Source organism: Petaurus breviceps, unplaced genomic scaffold, assembly GCF_028583685.1.
Source record: "Petaurus breviceps papuanus isolate PSGF00001 unplaced genomic scaffold, PetGlider_PUasm1.0 567, whole genome shotgun sequence".
Taxonomy (NCBI): Eukaryota; Metazoa; Chordata; class Mammalia; order Diprotodontia; family Petauridae; genus Petaurus; species Petaurus breviceps.
In genome coordinates this window covers 6,003,035-6,020,973 of record NW_027186383.1, presented here as the reverse complement: position 1 = coordinate 6,020,973, position 17,939 = coordinate 6,003,035, and the positions used below count along the sequence as shown (strand labels likewise).

General features: G+C 37.8%; 2 protein-coding genes across 2 annotated transcripts; both read right to left on the bottom strand.

The window, feature by feature from the left end:
- Positions 1–3,849: 3,849 nt before the first annotated feature.
- On the bottom strand, positions 3,850–4,821 carry LOC138173190 (taste receptor type 2 member 7-like). Its single transcript, XM_069103071.1, has one exon. The coding sequence runs from the start codon at positions 4,819–4,821 to the stop codon at positions 3,850–3,852; it is 972 nt and encodes a 323-aa protein (XP_068959172.1).
- Positions 4,822–11,422: 6,601 nt separating this feature from the next.
- Positions 11,423–12,406, bottom strand: LOC138173189 (taste receptor type 2 member 7-like). The gene has a single exon (XM_069103070.1). The coding sequence runs from the start codon at positions 12,404–12,406 to the stop codon at positions 11,423–11,425; it is 984 nt and encodes a 327-aa protein (XP_068959171.1).
- Between the last annotated feature and the right edge of the window lie 5,533 nt (positions 12,407–17,939).

The following is a 17,939-nucleotide window of genomic DNA, read 5'->3' as shown; positions in this document are numbered from 1 at the left end:
ACTCCTCCTCAACCAGCTGGATCCGACGGCTCGAGGAAGCCACCTCAGCCTCAGCCTGTTCCCGGGCCCGTTTCTCCTCCTCCCCCTCCGGCTGGAGACGCTCAGCCCTCTCCTCGGCGACTTGCGCCTGCTGCTGCAGAACCTGAATCTTGCGCTTCACCGCCTCGATGGTGCCCGCCCCGTGCCGGCTCCCGCTCCGGCTGCGGCCGCTTCTTCTCCTTTTCTATTTCTTCGCATCAATAGTATTGAGGAGGTCATTGTTCAGTCTTCACGTAGGCTTGTACTGTTTGATGATGTTCTCTGCATAACTTATTATTGAATTATATTCTGTAAGAGATGTGTTAGGGCGGCTAGGTGGCACAGTGAATAGAGCACTGACCCTGGAGTCAGGAGGACCTGAGTTCAAATCTGGCCTCAGACACTTAACACACACGGTAGCTGTGTCACTTTGGGCAAGTCGTTTAACCCCAATTGCCCTCCAAAAAGCAAAAAGAGATAGAGAGATACATGTTAATATTTCTCCTTGTTGAAAAGCATTTATTTATGTGTAATTTCATTATAATTAGGCACATAAGTGGTGTAGTGAATAGAGCACTGGACCTGGAGCTGGGAAGATCTGCATTCAATATCAGCCCCAGACGCTTACTAGCTGTTATGACCCTGAACAAGTCACTTAACATCTTTCTTCCTCAATTTCTTCAACTGGAAAATGAGGATAATAATAATACTTATCTCACAGGATTATTGTGGGCATCAAATGAAATAACAGTTGTAGAATGTTTGTAGCACAACATCACATAGTAGGCTCTTTTTTAAATAAATGAATTTATTTATTTTTAGTTTTCAATATTCATTTCCATAAATTTTAAATTTTCTCCACCTCTCTTCTCTCCACCCTTCCCAAGATGGCATGCAATCTGATATATGCTCTACATATACATTCTTATTAAGCATATTTTCACATCAGTTATGTTGTATAGTAGAATTAGAATGAATGGGAGGAAATCAGGAGAAAGAAAAAAAAATTAAGCTAAACTAAGCAAAAAAAAAAGAGCAAATAGTCTGCTTCAATTTGCATTCAGACATCATATGTCTTTCTCTAGATGTGGATGACATTTTCCATTATGAGTCTTTTGGAGCTGTTTTAGGTCCATACATTGTTAAGAAGAGCTAAATCTGTCAAAGTCAGTCATCACACACTGGGGTTGTTACTGTGTATGATGTCTCCCTTCATTCAGCATCAGTTCATATAAGTCTTTCCAGATTCTTCTGAATTCTTCTGACATGGTAGGCTCTTAACAAATGCTTGTTTCCTTCTCTCCTCTTGTTCCCAGGCTCATTCTATTTTTTTTTTTTGCAAAAGTATGATGTCATGCTGATACCTGCATATCCTTTAATGTTCTCATTCAGAAGGGAAACAGCAGACAAATTCTAGTTCTAGGGTCAGAAGACCTGAATGCAAAGCCTGCTTCTCATGCTTACTGTCCAAATCACTGAACTTCCTTGGAACTTAGTTTCCTCATTTGTAAAATTACAGTTTGGATTAGATGACCTCTAAGGCACTTTCCAGCTCTAGATCTGAAATTATGAGTCTATAAGCCTTTCAGCTTTACATTTTCCAATTGTAACCTGAAATCAAGTCCATCTCCTCATGGGTAGAGAATTATTGTTCTATGCTCCCTGTCTGTATGGGTGGGGGAAGGGTTGAACTTGGTGAGAACTTGGACAAGGAGAAATCCTTGCTCTTCTGTCTTCTAGCTTTGTGTACAGTCTCCAATTCCCTTTAGAGAGAGGTCCCTGGAGGGAGAAAAGGAATCCAGGAAAAACCAGACAGGTAGAGAAACTGGCACCTCAGTGATGTCTTTATCCCTAGCTTACCATACTGGAGACTTTACAGAATTTTCCCTTGGGTGAGATTAAGAGCTATTGGAATTATAAGACGGGTCACTATGCTTTCCAGCGAGAGGGGGAAACCCAGGCTAGAATTTTGTCTGTCCATCCCTTCCTCCAAATATAGCTAGACTAGGGGGAATAAACTTTATATTCAAACTGATGTTCTTATTATGATCTCCTTAACATGGAAGGAGTGAAGCTAAGCTGAAGGCTTGGTTCCCTTCCCAGTGTGAATTCTGCAAACACCATCACACATACAGAACAGCAAATAAGAATATCTAAGCTAATAGTAAATGGAACTCAAAGAAATTAAAATTAGATTATAAAAAACAATATACAGAGTTAACAAGTTCTTCCACTGGGAGTGAGAGAGTCCCTGCTCTCACCCAAGGGGAAGTTCTGTGAAGTCTTTAGTGTAATAAACTGGGGATAAGGGCATTAATAAATGCTGGCTTCTCAACATGTCAGCATCTTGCTGTAGCCTTTCTCTACTCCCAGGACCTCTCCTGAAGGGATGTTTTGTGCCCTGTCTTGCAGGTGGAAACCACAGGAATTTTCCCTCTCCCAAGATCACAACTCCATCCCTCAAACAAAGAGAGTTTCTAGTGATCATTCTCCATGAATGGAGAGAATCTTACATGAACTGGCAATTTGGGTTACACAACAATTTGGTCAGCTCTAAATTTTCCCCATCAAAAATCTTTAGCTTTGGGAAATGAAAATTAAAGCCCCTTACTATAATTGTTATTATTTAGATCTTTTTTGCAATTAACAACTTTTTCCTTGTAATTTAGTGTATATATCTTTAGTATTGTATTACTGTTTATTATCCTTATCTTATTTACACTGTGTGCAATACGTGTATTGCTTCACTATGTTCCTTAAAAATGCAATAGTTTACATGTTTAGATCTATGGATACTATGATTTTTTTCCTTTGTCAAATAATATGATTGTGGCTTCTGCTTTTTCAATCAATCAATAAACATTTATTGAATACCTTCTATGAATTATTTAGTATCTACTATTATAAGTGTTGAGCTTATAAAAAGAGGTAAAAAGACAATCCCTGCCTCACAGAGCTTATAATATAATAGGGGTGACAACATGTCAACAAATATCTAGAAAGCTAGCTGTATGCAGGTTAAATATGAAATAAGTAGGGTGGCTTGGTGGTGCAGTGAATAGAGCACCAGCCCTGGAGTCAGGAGGACCTAAGTTCAAATCCAGCCTCAGACAGTTAATGCTTACTAGTCGTGTGACCTTGGGCAAGTCACTTAATCCCAATTGCCCTGCCTTCCTCCCTCCTAAAAGCAAAATAAATAAATAAATATGAAATAATTAAAAGAGGAAAGGCATTAGAATTAAGAGGGGTTGGGGCACATTTCCTGTGTAGAAGATGGGATTTTATTTGGGACTTAAAGGAAGCTGGAGAAGTTAGTAGGCTGTGTAAAGGTGGGAGATTATTTCAGGCATGAATGCCTTTTTTAGATTCACTTGATGAATGATGATTATTTTTAGCTCTTTATTTTCATTCCATATGTCATTAAATTTTTGGATGTATTTCTTGTGAACAGATTTTTGGGCCTTATTTTCTTATCCGTTGGGCAATTCTCTTTTAAATTATAGCAGTCTTTAGTACATTAATATTTAAAGTCATTAGTCATGAGGTCTCAGAGGTTGAGTTAAAATTGTAACACAATGTCTGAGGTTCAGGCTGGATTTATTACATTCTTGTTATTTTATCATCATCATCATCATCATCATCATCTTGACACTGTTCTTCAGATGAGGATCCTAAGGGTCCCAAAGCTTAAAGGAGCTGTCTGTGGTCACACAGGCAGTAAGTGAGATTGTTGGGTGTGGCACCAAAGTTTTCCTGACTCCAAGTCTATGTATATAATCAGAACTCATTGATCTTACTACTACAAAGAATGAAAGACCTTGGTAATATTCTTCAAGGACTCTCACATAAATTCTTTCCCTCTAGAAAATTCCAGATGACCCTTAGAGGTACCCAAAGAGTTTGTAGATGACTTCCTCTTTGGCAGCACTTTATCAGCTCTGACACCCTCAGTGCAGCCTTTCTCAGTTTGCTGTTCCACAGAATCAGGATCACTGAGTGACCAAAGGGATAGAGCAACATGATTGACATACTCAACATGGAAACCAGTTTATTGGTTTCCCCTGTCACATAGTTGACATAGAAAGCCACATAATACAATGAAAAGAGGATAAAGAAGGAAGACATAGCTTTCATGGCTCGAACATGGGCTTCTGTGCTTGTGTTTCTGGCATTTAGGTGCATCTGTCGGGTATGGCTCCCAAGGGAGAGAATGAATAGGGAGAAGGAGATAGCAGACAAAGTCAAAGGAATAAGAGTCAGAAGGCCAAAGAGAACCTGGACCATGAGGAACATACTTTTACTCTCTGGGACATCCTGAGACACATTTCTCTGCATTCCTCTACTAAAGTAATAATACATTCTCTCTATCATTGGAAAGCCAATGGACAGAGAGATAAGCAAGGGCCCCCAAAGAATCATGAAGACCATCCTGTCAATTCTCCATTTCATCCAGAGGAAAAGGGGATTAGAGAAGTTGGTGATCTTCAGGAAGTAGAAGATGTTGAGTATAGTGGCAAACCAAATATTTGAAGTGTGAGCCAATACCAAGAATATATCAATTATTCTGATGCTGTTGGCTACATTAATAGAATCATCAATTAAATAAATGTTCCATATTATTGTACTGGACAATCCAGTTCTGGAGATGGCCAAACTGACCAGGATGAGATCACTTGGTGGTAGTTTCTTCGTCTTGACCCAGTCAATGCAGTTCACCAGGACTATGAATCCATTTACCAGAATGCCTAAAATGAATTCAGCAGTTGCCAGAGCCATCAAGATTTTCTCTCCACTACTGAACATGTCAGCAATAAAGAGATCACTTAGGAGGTTACCAATATTTATACTACTTTTGCTGTTGGATTAATTACAGGCAAAATCAGTATGGAATGATATGTCCTTCTTATACTTGGTGATACAGTAATTTTCTTCTCTGTCTTTAATAAAGTTTCTGTCTCAGGCAAGAAAATGTCTAGTTCTCTCCTTGAATATCTTCATCAAAATATTCTCCATGCCTTCCCAACAGCTCTGTTAAATCTGCCCACACAAGACACTCTCTCCCTGTAGCATTTCTATTTCCTCTTTAGAGGTGATTGATTAGAGTCCTACATTAAGATGCAAATAGGGAGAGGTCATCTTTCTATATTTTCCTCTTTGTGCCTTCACCTATTTTGTATCCAAACACGTGAGCTGTGTATGATGAACCTTACCTAAGGCTGTATACCGAGGGCAATGTAACAAAACCCTAAATGTAGAGATTATGTTTCACTTCCATCATTTCCCTCCATTCTGAACATTGACACTACCAACAATTGTTAGTAAAATCAAACTCATGCTGAATATTACTGAGAAGTCACCTTTAGGTTTGAAAATTGTAAATGTATTGCAATATAATGGGTTACTAATCTGGACAGTTTATTCAAAAGAAATTCCTTTCTTTCAGTTTTCATGGTAACTCAGACAAAGTAGTATGCCATGCTAACTCTTCTATGAATTCAGTCTTACAATCATTCAGAAAAGTAGGAACTATTTGTCAACCACTATCTTTTTGTTGAGTTCTGTGTACAGTAAGCTTACAGAGAGAGAGAAGAGGATAATAATGCACATTTATGTAGTGTCTTATGTTTTCCAAAGTACTTTCCTTGCAGTAACGTTTGGAAGTATGAATTTAAGGGCTATTTCCTCCTCACTTTACAGATGATGGGAAAGTCTTAGAGAGGTGAAATGGTATGTCCACACATCACAGAATCAAAGTCTGAACTACGATTCTGATCCAGGTGTATGCTGATGTGCAGCCTACTAATAGAAATAACCTACTTAAAAACCAACTGATTTATTGTAAATGTAACATTACACACCTTCCCCTTAATCACCTTTTTGCATTCTAAACCCACAGTTGGTTTTGAATGCTTGGTAGTTCAGCTCAAGAAAGGACCTCATTGTCCCATACTTATCTTGCCAGGTGATTTTCAGAATCCTCCCGAGGAAATTTAAAGGCAAAAGGTTCAAATTTCTGTCATGGCACTGGCAAGCTCTCCAACTTACACAGGCATAAAACAATGAGGTCTGCACAATGGTTGTGTACTTGCCACCAAGCTTTTTAGGATGATATTTTCAGCACTGCTGTAAGACACCTACAGCAAGGTAAAAAATGGCACCAAGGTCAACTACGACAATCATGGTAAATTACTGAAATTGAAATGGCTACAAACCAAGACTAAAGTGGAGACAGAATTGGGGGATGACTTTCAGTTTGCAGAAAAGTGTGCACTAAATGCAGCTTCTGAGGCTGAAATGCAGGGGAGTATGGATCAATTCACTGACACTCATGCTAATTTTGCCCTGACAATTAACATTGATAAAACAGAGGTTCCCCACCAACCAACATCACACCATTCATTTGTGGATCCATCACTTACAGCAAATGAAGAGACTCTGAATGTTGTGGACAAGTTCGCTTACCTTGGCAGCATACTTTCTAAGGATCTACACATAGATGATGAGGTTGATGCATGTATTTCCAGAACTAGCTCAGTATTTGGGAGGCTCAAGAGGAAAGGGTGACAGAGAAGAGCTAAGGTGTTACATATCAAACTGAAGGTGTACAGAGTCATAGTGCTGGTTGTATGTCTGTATGCCTATAAAACCTGGACAGTCTACCAGAACCTTGCCATGAAATCAAAAAAGTTTCATTTGAATTGTCTTAGGAAGTTTCTGAAGATCACTTGGCAAATAAGGGACCATACAATGAGGTCCTTTCTTGAGTTGAACTGTCTTGGCATTGAAATTCTACTGCAGAGAGTTCAACTCCAATGGACTGGCTATGTTGGTCAATTGTCAAACATATGCTTGCCTAAAAGATTATTTCATGGAGAACTCACATGAGGCAAGTGCTCATGCAAAGGTCAGAAGAAACATTACATGGAAACTCTCAAGGTCTCCATGAAGAACTTAGGAGTCAATTGGAAGACATGGGAGACACTGGCACAGTACTGTCCAGCGTGATGAGCCAACATCAAAGAAGGCACTGTGCTCCAAGAGCAGAGCACAATTGCAGCACTTCAAAAGTAGCATAAATTTAGAGAGATCTCCATTCTAAATGTTCATATGGGCTATATATGTCCAACTTGCAGAAGACCCTTGGGAGCTCAAATTCAGCCACAGTTGGAAACAATACAAATTGACCCAAACATCGTGATATATTTTGGATCCTCTTTGAGAATGAAGACAACTACCACCACCAAATTCTTTCTCTTCTATAGCAACATTGATAAAAAAAAAAAGCCACTTCTGTCCCTAAGCTTTTTGGTTCCTTGAGATAGATTTCATAATTCTGTATTTTAAAAAGAAAGCATATAATCTTTTATTATTATAATAGAAAAAAATAGAGTTTTAGTTTGATTAATACAAAAGGGAAAGGAGTTTTAGAATGTTCAAGTTCATTTACTCAAAAGCACTTAGAATAAATCAGAAATAATATAAACATAGAAGGGAATGGGAGAGAAATAAGAGCTAGTCACTCCAAGGGCAAAAATTTCTGTTAACAAATAAAAGGGGATTGAGATTCAGGGAAAGATAGGAGTGAATACATTAAAGAGGAAAAAATAGAGCTTCTCATTTTCATTCTATATTTCTTTAACTTTTCAGACTTTTTCCTTGTAAATAACAGATTTTGGGGTTTCATTTTCTTATCCATTGTGCAATTCTCTTTCATTTTGTGGTAGTGTTTAGTACATCGATATTTAACACCCTGAGTATTGGATTTCCATTTGTTTCTTTGGTATTATTTGTAAAAAGACCTCCTTTTTTAAAGTTAGTACTTCATTCCTGAGATTAGTTTTCCTTACATTTTTTATGCTAATTTATTTCCTTTGGCTTACATTCCCTTTCCTATTCATTTTTCATATCCTTTCCCTTGTTCTTGGATTGTAATTAAATCATTAACTATTCTTCATTTTCTTAATTTAGTTATGTATTTCAGACTCTCTTGTCATCTTTAGCCCTCACCTAATGGGGGTAATAAGAAATCTTCCTTTCCTTTATCTCATCCATCTGCTAGCTCTTATTAATTTTATTTTTCTGCATCTTTTTTTCTAAGTATGCTTTCTTTACTTTGTTTCCTCTTATTTCTCTTCCAGTCTATTTTGAATTTTATTTTCTAACTTGAGAACTATAACTTAATTTATTTCTTCCTTATTCTATGGCCTCCATAGAATTTTAAGTGTCAGGTTTGAGTTTGATTGTGCTTCTGCTGCTGACACATGGAGTCTGGTAGGTTAGAGGCCCTGCTGGAGAACTGTAATTAAAACATTTCTTCAATATTCATTTATAAAAGTTTTACTTTCTCAAGAATTCTGACTTCTGTGGATGTATCTGACTTCTGTGTCTATAAGATGTAACTCTACATCTGGTGCAAATTTTTTTGAGATTGGATGGTTGAAATTATTTGAGGAAAGTGGTTGGTCTACCAACTTTTGGTTAAAATCCTTAAAATTTAGAAACTATTTTAAAAATAGATATTATCATTCAAAATATTCATAATCACCATATTATATGAACAGAAAATCTTATAAAACATAAAAATTTAGTGGAAAAACTCAAAATCATGGCAAGAGGGTGGTGGTGGTAGCATGGAGATGCAGTCCATGTCATTTACATCAAGATGTCCCCTATTGGTTCCATCTTAATGAGGTTTGTAATAAGCCTCCAGAAAATAAGCTGAAATCACCATTCTTTTACTCAATTACAATAGCTCTCATGTTTTGTTAGTCGAAAAATTCATAGGCCATTTAGGACAAGTTATTAACAGCGGAACCATTGGTCCAGGATCACTTTCCTTTTAATGACATTGAAAAAACCATGAGAATAGGGGCAGAGTCAACATGGCGGCATAGAAGCAGGACCTCCTCGCGGCTCTGGCTTCCAGCCTCCCCAATCCATGTAAAAAGGGCACTCTAAACAAACTTTGGAGCTGCTGAACCCACAAAATGACACAGAGAAGCTGAGGACAGACTGGTAGGCTGGCAGGAATTGGCCAGTGCAGTGCTCTGGGAGCCAAGCCCAGTACCATATTGAGGCTTTAACCTCAGAGCAGGCCTGACCAGCCCCCAGCAGGAGGGCCTCCAGATTAGCAGCAGCTGTGGCCTTTTCCAGATTTATCAACACATAGATGCGAAGGACAAAATGAGAGGTCAGTGCAGTCTGGACTTTGGGACCCAGTAAGTAGGAGTACATGGCTTTTACCCCCAGGGAGTATTGTGAAAACACAATCAGGATAACACATTATCTAGCAGCTTCTACATTAAGGAATCAAAGGTCTGGGAATATGATATTCCAGAAGTTGAACTATTTACACTCCTACATGGAAAAATGATAATTGTAATTCATGAGACTTTTGTCAATATGAAGAAAGTTTAAGGGAATATACACACACATATGTATGTATAGGAGGGTATATGTGTATATACATACATATGTGAGTGTGTGTATATGTGTATGTGTATGCGTAAACAGAGGGCACAGGACGAGTTGAATAGGAAGGGATGACATCTAAAAAATAAAATCAATAGGTGAGGCAGAAATATAACGGGATAAGGAGAAAGGGAGAGATAGAATAGGGTAAATTATGTCATATAAGAGGGGCAAGAGAAAACTATTACAATGGAGAGGAAGAGAAGGAAGGCAAAAGGGAATGGGTCAACCTTACTCTCATTGAATTTGTCTTGAGAGAGGAATAACATACGCTCAACTGGGTACCTTACCGTATAGGAAATTTATGGGGGAAAGGCATAAGAGAGGGGATTATAGAAAGAAATAGAGACTGGGGGAGAGGTTAGTTATAAGCACATACTTTTGAAAAGGGACAGGGTTAAAGTAAAAAATAGAATAAGTGGGGGGTGAGATAGGATGGAGGACAATGTAGTTAGTCTTTCACAATATAACTCCTATGGAAAAGTTTTGCATAACTATACATTTCCAACCTATATTGAATTGCTTGTCTTCACAGTCAAGGTGGGTGAGGAGAGAAGAAGGGATAGAAGTGGAAAGCCCAAATTTTAAAAACAAATGTTAAAAAAAAAGTTTTTACATGCAACTGGGAAATAAGATATACAAGGACTTAGATATAGAAATCCATCTTGCCCTACTAGAAAGTTTGGGGGGTAATGGGGGAGGATATAAGAGAGCAGATTGGGGGAAGGGGTATTTAGTAGGCTTGCTATCTTGGGGTTGGGGTAGGGGAAAGACAGGGAGAAAATTTATCTCAAAATCTTGTGTAAATGAATGTTGAAAACTTGAAATAAATAAATGAATGTTTTTTCTTAAAGAATGCAACAGCAAATATTTCTGAAAGACTTAGAAAGTCTGAGAAACACAATGACCAGCCACAGTTCCTGAGAACTCAATGAATATGCTGTCCACCATCTGATAAAAAGATCAAGGACCCAGGGTAAAAATTAGACATTTTTTTGTACCTGGCTAATGCAGGAATTTATTTTTTAAGTGTACATGTTTGTTATAGGAGTTTTGTGTTTCTTACTTCATTAGTTGGAGGGGATGTGGTGGGCTGGGAGGGAGACAATGCACATCTGAAAATAATATAAAATTTCCCTTAAACATGGACAGAGTAATAAGTGCCAGCAACTATGCAAAGTTCCCGCTATGTAAACATTAAAATCAAGAGTATCCTTACCCTCAAGGAGCTTATTTTATCATAGGGGAGACAGTATATATGGAGTGCCAGGAGGAAATGTTTTTTTTTTTTTGTCACAGATCCTTCAGGGATGGCAAGTGGCAACACAGGGTAATTGATTGATTTCTAGGAATGAGAGAGTGGTAATGTTACTTAGATCACTGTTCCCCAGATAAAGGCAGAGAGAGGATGAAGAAGAGAGGAGAACACAGACAGAAGGATGCCATGATGATGTCTGGGCTGGGCTGAACTTGTTGTGCTGGACCTTATTTGAGCTGGTTGTGATGCTCAAGCCTTCACCCATCAGCAGCCCAGGTCCCCAAGGTTAAGTCTGAGTTGGAACACAGTGTGTGAGGTTTAGGCTGAATTTATTATATTATTCTCCTTCTCCTCCTCCTCCTTCATCATCATCATCATCATGATCATGATCATCATCTTCTTCTTCCTCCTTTCCCTCCTTCTTCTATTCCTCCTTCTCTTACTAATATCAGCATCTTTAGCATCATCATCATCACCATCATCATCATATTGTCACTGTTCCTCAGATGAGGATTCTAAACATCACAGGGCTTAATCGAGTTCCTTATGGTCACCCAGGTAGTAAGTGAGAGTAGGGTATTGCACTTCCTGACTTCAAGTCTATGTTTTGAATCAGAGTTCACTGGTCTTGCTACTACAAAGAACGAAACAGTTTGGTAATATTCTTCAAGGACTCTAATGTTTCTTTTTTACCCCTAGAAAATGCCAGATAATGCCTAGAGGTAGCCAAAGGGCTTGTAGGTGACTTCCTCTCTGGCAGCACCTTATTAGAGCGGACACCCTCAAGGCAGTTTTTCTCAGCTTGTTGTTCCATAGAATCAGGATCAGTGAATGGCCAGAGGGATAGAGCAACATGATTGACATACTCAATATGGAAGTCAATTTATTCTTTTCCACTGTCATATAGTCAGCAAATAAGCTCATATAGTACAATAAAAAGATGACAGCAAAGGAAGACACAGCTTTCATGGCTCGAACATGGGCTTCTGTGCTTGGATCTCTGAACCCTGTGCTATTGAGTTGCATCTGTCGGGTGTGCCTCCACAGGGAGAGAATGAGTAGAGACAAGGAGATGATGGACAGGATAAAAGGGACAAGAGGCAGAAGGCCAATGAGAACATGAAACATGAGGAACATACTTTTCTTCACTTGGACATCTTGAGACATATTTCTCTCCTTTCCTCCACTAAAGAGCCTACCATAGTAATAATACATTCTCTCTGTCATTGGAAAACCAATGGAAAAATAGATAAGCACAGGCCCTATAAGAAGCATGAAGAACATCCTGTCAATTCTCCATTTCATCCAGAGGAAAAGAGGATTAGAAAAGTTGGTGATCTTCAGGAAGTAGAAGATGTTGAGGATAGTGGTAAACCAAATATTTGAAGTATGAGTCAGGATCAAGAAGATATCAATTATTCTTATATAGGTTGGTACCTCAATAGAGGTAAGAATTAAATAACCATTCCATGTTATTGTACATGATAGTCCAATTCTGGAAATGGCCAAGCTGACAAGGATGAGATCACTTGGTGACAGTTTCTTCCTCTTGATCCAGTCAATGCAATTCACCAGAACTATGAATCCATTTACGAGAATGCCCAGTAGAAATTCACCAGTTGCCAGAGTTATAAAGAGTATCATCGCACTACTTAACATGACAGCAGAAAGTAGATCAGTTGAGAAGTTATTAATTTTAAAAATATTTTTCTGCTACTTCTGGTGGATTAATTTGTAGGCAAAATCAATATGAAATGATATGTCCTTCTCATGCTTGGTGATGCAGTAATTTTCTTCTCTTTCATAAGGTTTCTCTCTCAGGCAAGAGAATTTCCAGTCCTCTTTTGGAATACCTTTTTCAAGATATCCTCTGTACCTTCCTACTAGCTAAGTTAAATATATCCAGCCAAGGTAGACTCTTTCGTTGGAATTTCTATTTCTTTTTGACAGGTGATCATGAAAAGGATTAGAGTCCTATGTTAAGATGAAAATAGGAAGAGGTCATCTTTCAATATTTTCCTCTTTGTGTCTCATTCTGTTTTGCATGCAAACCTGTGAGCTGTGTGTGACGAGCCTCACCCAATGATGTATAACATGGAGAATATTACAAATACCTAAGCGTAGAGGTTATGCTTTACTCCCATCATATCATTCCATTTTCAACATTGATATTGCTACCAATTGTTAAAAAATGAAACTCATGCATAGTATTTCTGATGAGTCACTTTTAGGTTTCAAAATTCTAAGTGAATTGCAATATAATTGGCCATGAATCTGGGCAGTTCACACTCAAAAGAAATACCTTTCAGTTTCATAGCAATTCAGACAAAGCAGTATACCATGCTAACTCTTCTATAAAAACATAGCCTGAGCATCAGGCAAAATGTAGAAACCATTTTTCAACCATCATCTTTCTTGTTGAAATCTGTGTTCAATTATATTATAGACAAAAGATGCTAATAATTCACATTTATATGATTTATTAAGTTTTTCAAAGTACTTTCTTTGCGGTAACCTTTGGAGGTATGAATTGAAAGGCTATTTTCCCTTCTCATTGAAGGTAAAAGAATGGGTTTAGCAAGGTGAGATGACATGACATGCCAAGGCATTGCAGAATCAAGAGCCTGACCTAGGGTTTTGACCCAGGTGGTAGTCAACTAGTAGAAATAATCACCTGCTAGAAACCAATTGATTTATTATAAATGTAATATTAGACACCATTCTCTTAATCAAATTTTCACTTCTTAAGCCCACAATTGAATTTGAAAACTTTACAGTACAGCTCAAGAAAGGACTCCTCCCACTGCGGACAGTCCGGCAGACCTGCAGGACTCAGCCAGTGCAGCACTCTGGGAGCTGAGCCCAGCTCCATGCAGAGGTTTTGGCCCCAGGGAGGGTCTGACCAGCTGCCTCCTGGAGGGACTCCAGATCACCAAAAGCTGCGGCGATCCAGAATTATCAACACATAGATGTGAAGGACAAAATGAGAGGTCAGTGCAGTGTGGACTTTGAGACCAGTAGTTGGGAGAGCGTCAGCTTCTGACCTCAGGGCAAGAAGCCACTGAGGGCTGCTGCACAGCCACCAACGTGTGGCAACTTTGTCTCCTAGCCTGCAGAGTGTAGGGGGACCAAGCGACCAGTCTGAGAGCTAATCACTCTTGCTTTAACCTGCTTGGATCTGGATTGCAGTCTAGGGTGGAAGTTCTGGGGTGTGTGACCAGCTTTCCAGAGCATGTGGAGGCTTCAGAGAGGGCGTCCAACTAATACCTCTGGCAGCTGAGAAAACCCTAGCATTTGGGACGAAGCTCCCCTTTCTGGTAGCAGAGTCCTACTGTGGCAAAAAGCCCCAAAGTCAAGTAATTAGTGGCAACATGACCAGACAAAGGAAGCAAAACAAACAGAAGAATCCAATATTAAACTTTTATTTTGGGGACAAAAATGATCAATGCATGGTACAGGAGGAAGACATTGAAGTCAGAACTCCTGAACCAAAAGCTTCCAAGAAAATACGAGCTGGTTACAGGCCATAAAAGACCTTAAGAAGCAGATAAGAGAAGTGGAGGAAAAATTGGGAAGAAAAATGAGGATGATGAAAGAAAATTACGAAATGAGAGTCAACAGACTGGCTGACGAAAATAACACCTTAAAAAACAAAATAACTCAAATGGCAAAAGAGTCTCAAAAAGACAATGAGGAGAGGAATGCCTTAAAAAGCTGAATTTGCCAGGTAGAAAAATAATCTCAAAAGCTCACTGAGGAGAATCATTCCTTCAGATTTAGAATGGAGCAAAGGGAAGCTAATGACTTTATGAGGAATCAAGATGCTGCTAAACAGATCCAAACAAATGAAAGAATAGAAGGCAATGTGAAATGTCTCACGGGAAAAACCACTGACCTGGAAAATAGATCCAGGAGAGATAATTTAAAATTTATTGGATTACCTGAAAGCCATAATCAAAGAAAGAACCTAGAAATCATCCTCCAAGAAATTCTCAAGGAAAATTGCCTTGATGTTTTAGAACCAGAAGGCAAAATAGAGATCAAAAGAATCCACCAAACACCTCCTGAAAAAAATCCCCAAAAGAAAACTCCTAGGAATATTATAGCCAGTTTCTGGAATTCCCAGATCAAGGAAAGAATATTACAAGCAGCCAGGAAGAAACAATTTGAATATTGTGGAAAGACAATCAGGATAACACATGATCTGGCAACTTCGACGCTGAGGGTTTGAAAGGCCTGTAATATGATACTCTGGAGGTCAAAGGAGCTGGGATTAAAGCCAAGAACGACCTACCCAGCAAAACTGAGTATCATGTTTCATGGAAAATATGGTCATTCCGTGGAATAGCGGAATTTCAAGTATTCTTGAAGAAAAAACCAGAGTTGAATAGAAAATTTGTCATTCAGATACACGAAGCAAGAGAAGCATGAGATGGTAAACAGGGAAAAGAAATCATAAGTAACTTATCAAAGTTTAACTATTAACATTCCTACATGGAAAAACAATAATTGTAGCTGATGAAACTTTTCTCAGTATGAAAATAGTTGAAGGGAATAGAAATATATATATATATATATATATATATATATGTTTGTATGTATATGTTTATATGTATATATATATATATACTCTTTATCGGAGGTTATATAGGCATATGAATACATATGTAAATATGTATATATACATGTATATATATATATATATGTTTATAGGTATACATTGATAGAGGGCACAGGACCAATTTAATAGGAAAGGATGATACTTAAAAGGTGAAATTAAGTGGTGAGAGAGAAATATAATGAGAGGAGATGGGGAGAGATATAATGGAGCAAACTCTCTCATATAGAAGAGGCAAGGGAAAATGGGTACAATGGAGGGGAAGAACAGGAAGGCATAAGGGAATGTGTCAACCCTATACTTATTGAATTTGCCTCAGGGAGGGAATGACACACCAAATAGGGTATCTCACCCTACAGGAGAGTAGGGGGGAAAGGGATGAGAGGGGGGATTATGGAAGGGAGGGCAGGCTGGGGGAGAGGGAAGTTGGAAGCACACACTTTTGAAAAAGGACAGGACCAAAGAAGAGAATAGATCAAGTGGGAGATGGGACAGAAGGGAGGGAAATATAATCAGTCTTCTACAATATATCTACTATGGTAATGTTTTGCATTAGCTACACATGTACAACCTATATTGAATTGCTTATCTCCCCAGTAAGCATGGGTGACAAGGGAGGAAGAGAATGAATCTGGAATTCAAAGTTTTAAAATCAAATTTTAAAATATGTATATATATACATATATATACTATTATTAATACTATTTTACATGTAATTGGGAAATAAGAGGAGGAGATATCCTGGGGGATCTCTATTTTGGGGAGGTGGATAGGGGAAAAATGGGGAGAAAATTTGTAACCCAAAATCTGGAGGAAATGAATAAAATAAATCAGAAGTTAATAACGCATTTAGGAAAAAAAATAAAATGAAGGAAAACATATAATTTTTTATTACTGTAATAGAAACAGTCAAATTAGTCTTTTAGTTGCATTAATACAAAAGGGAAAGGAATTTTAGAATGTTCAAGTTCATTTACTCAAAAATAGGTAAAATTAATAAGAAATAATAGAAAAATTAAATTGGAGGTGGGAAGGAATAAAAAGCTTGTCATCCAAGGGCAAAATTCCAATTTACAATAAAAAGGGAATTGAGGCTCAGGGAAAGATAGAAATGAATATGTTAAAGAATAAAAAAAATAGCTTGTCATTCTCATTCTGTATTTCCTTAACTTTTCCGACTTTCTTTTCTTGTAAACAACAGATTTCGGCTTCTTATTTTCTTATCTGCTGTGCCATTCTTTTATTTTGTGGTGGTGTAATGTAATGCAAATTAACATAAAGTAGTGTAAAGTCTGATTATTGGATTTTTGTTTGTTTCTTCCGTATTGCTTTAAAAAGACCTTTTTTTTTAAAAGTTAGTGCTTCATTCCTGAGATTAATTTTCCTTAAATTATTTTTGTACTTAAATTATTATATGCTAATCTATTTCCACTAGCTTACATTCTCTTCCCCATTTTTTCTTTTCAAGTTCTTTTTCTTGTTCTTGGATTTCAATTAATTTGTTAATTGTTCTTTTTTAAAAAATTAGTTATGGGTTTCAGACTCTATTGTCCCTTTTAGCTCTCAGTTAATGGGGCATTATGAAATCCTTCTTTCCTTTCTCTCATCTACTTACTAGTTTGTATTCATTTTATTTTTCTGGGTCTTTTCTGAGTTTTTCCTTCTGTCTCATTTCTCTTCCAGTCTATTATGAATTTTATTTTTTTTAATTGAGGGCCCTAATATGATTTATTCATTCTTTATTCTCTCTCTGTTAAGTTTGAGTTTGATTGTTCTTCTGCTGTTGACACGCAGAGGCTTATAGTAAGAAGCCCTGATGAAGAACCCTAATTAAGGTATTTCTCTAGTATTAATTGATAGAAGCTTAACATCCTCAAAGATTCTGGGTTTGGTAGATGCATCTGCAATTATTTTACATCTGCTATACAACTCTTTTGGTGGTGGGACTGGAGAGTTAAAATTATTTGAGGAAAATGGTTGATCTGCCAACTCTCAGTTTAAATCAATTTATACAGATTTGGGGAGTATTTTTAAAATAGATGCCACCATTCCAAATGCTCATAATCACCAAACTATATGAAATAAAAACTGAATGAACCAAAGAAGTTGAGTGGAAGAACTCAAAATCCTGGGGGTCAGGGTGGGGGGAGATGCGGTCCATGGAGTCTGCACCAAGCTGTCTTCCATTGGCTCAATCTTAAGTAGGTTTTCAATGAGCCTCCAGAAGATGAGCTGATATCTTCAGTCTTTTCCTCAGATGCAAAAGCAGTCATTTTATTCACCTCTGCAAAACTTCATAGAACATTTAGGACAACTGAGTAAAAGCAGGATCATTGGTGTAGCATGACTTCTCTCTGAACACCATAGAAATAACATGAGAAGATAATTGTGGAAGTTTAGAAAGAACTTTACATATATTTTCTCATTTGAGTCTCATGCCAACTCTGTGAGGCTGGGGTTATGATTATCTCCATTTTATGTATGAAGACATGAGTCTTTTTTTTTTTTATTTTTTAAGCAATCGGGGTTAAGTAACTTGCTCAAGGTTACATGGCCAGTTATTATTTCTGGGTG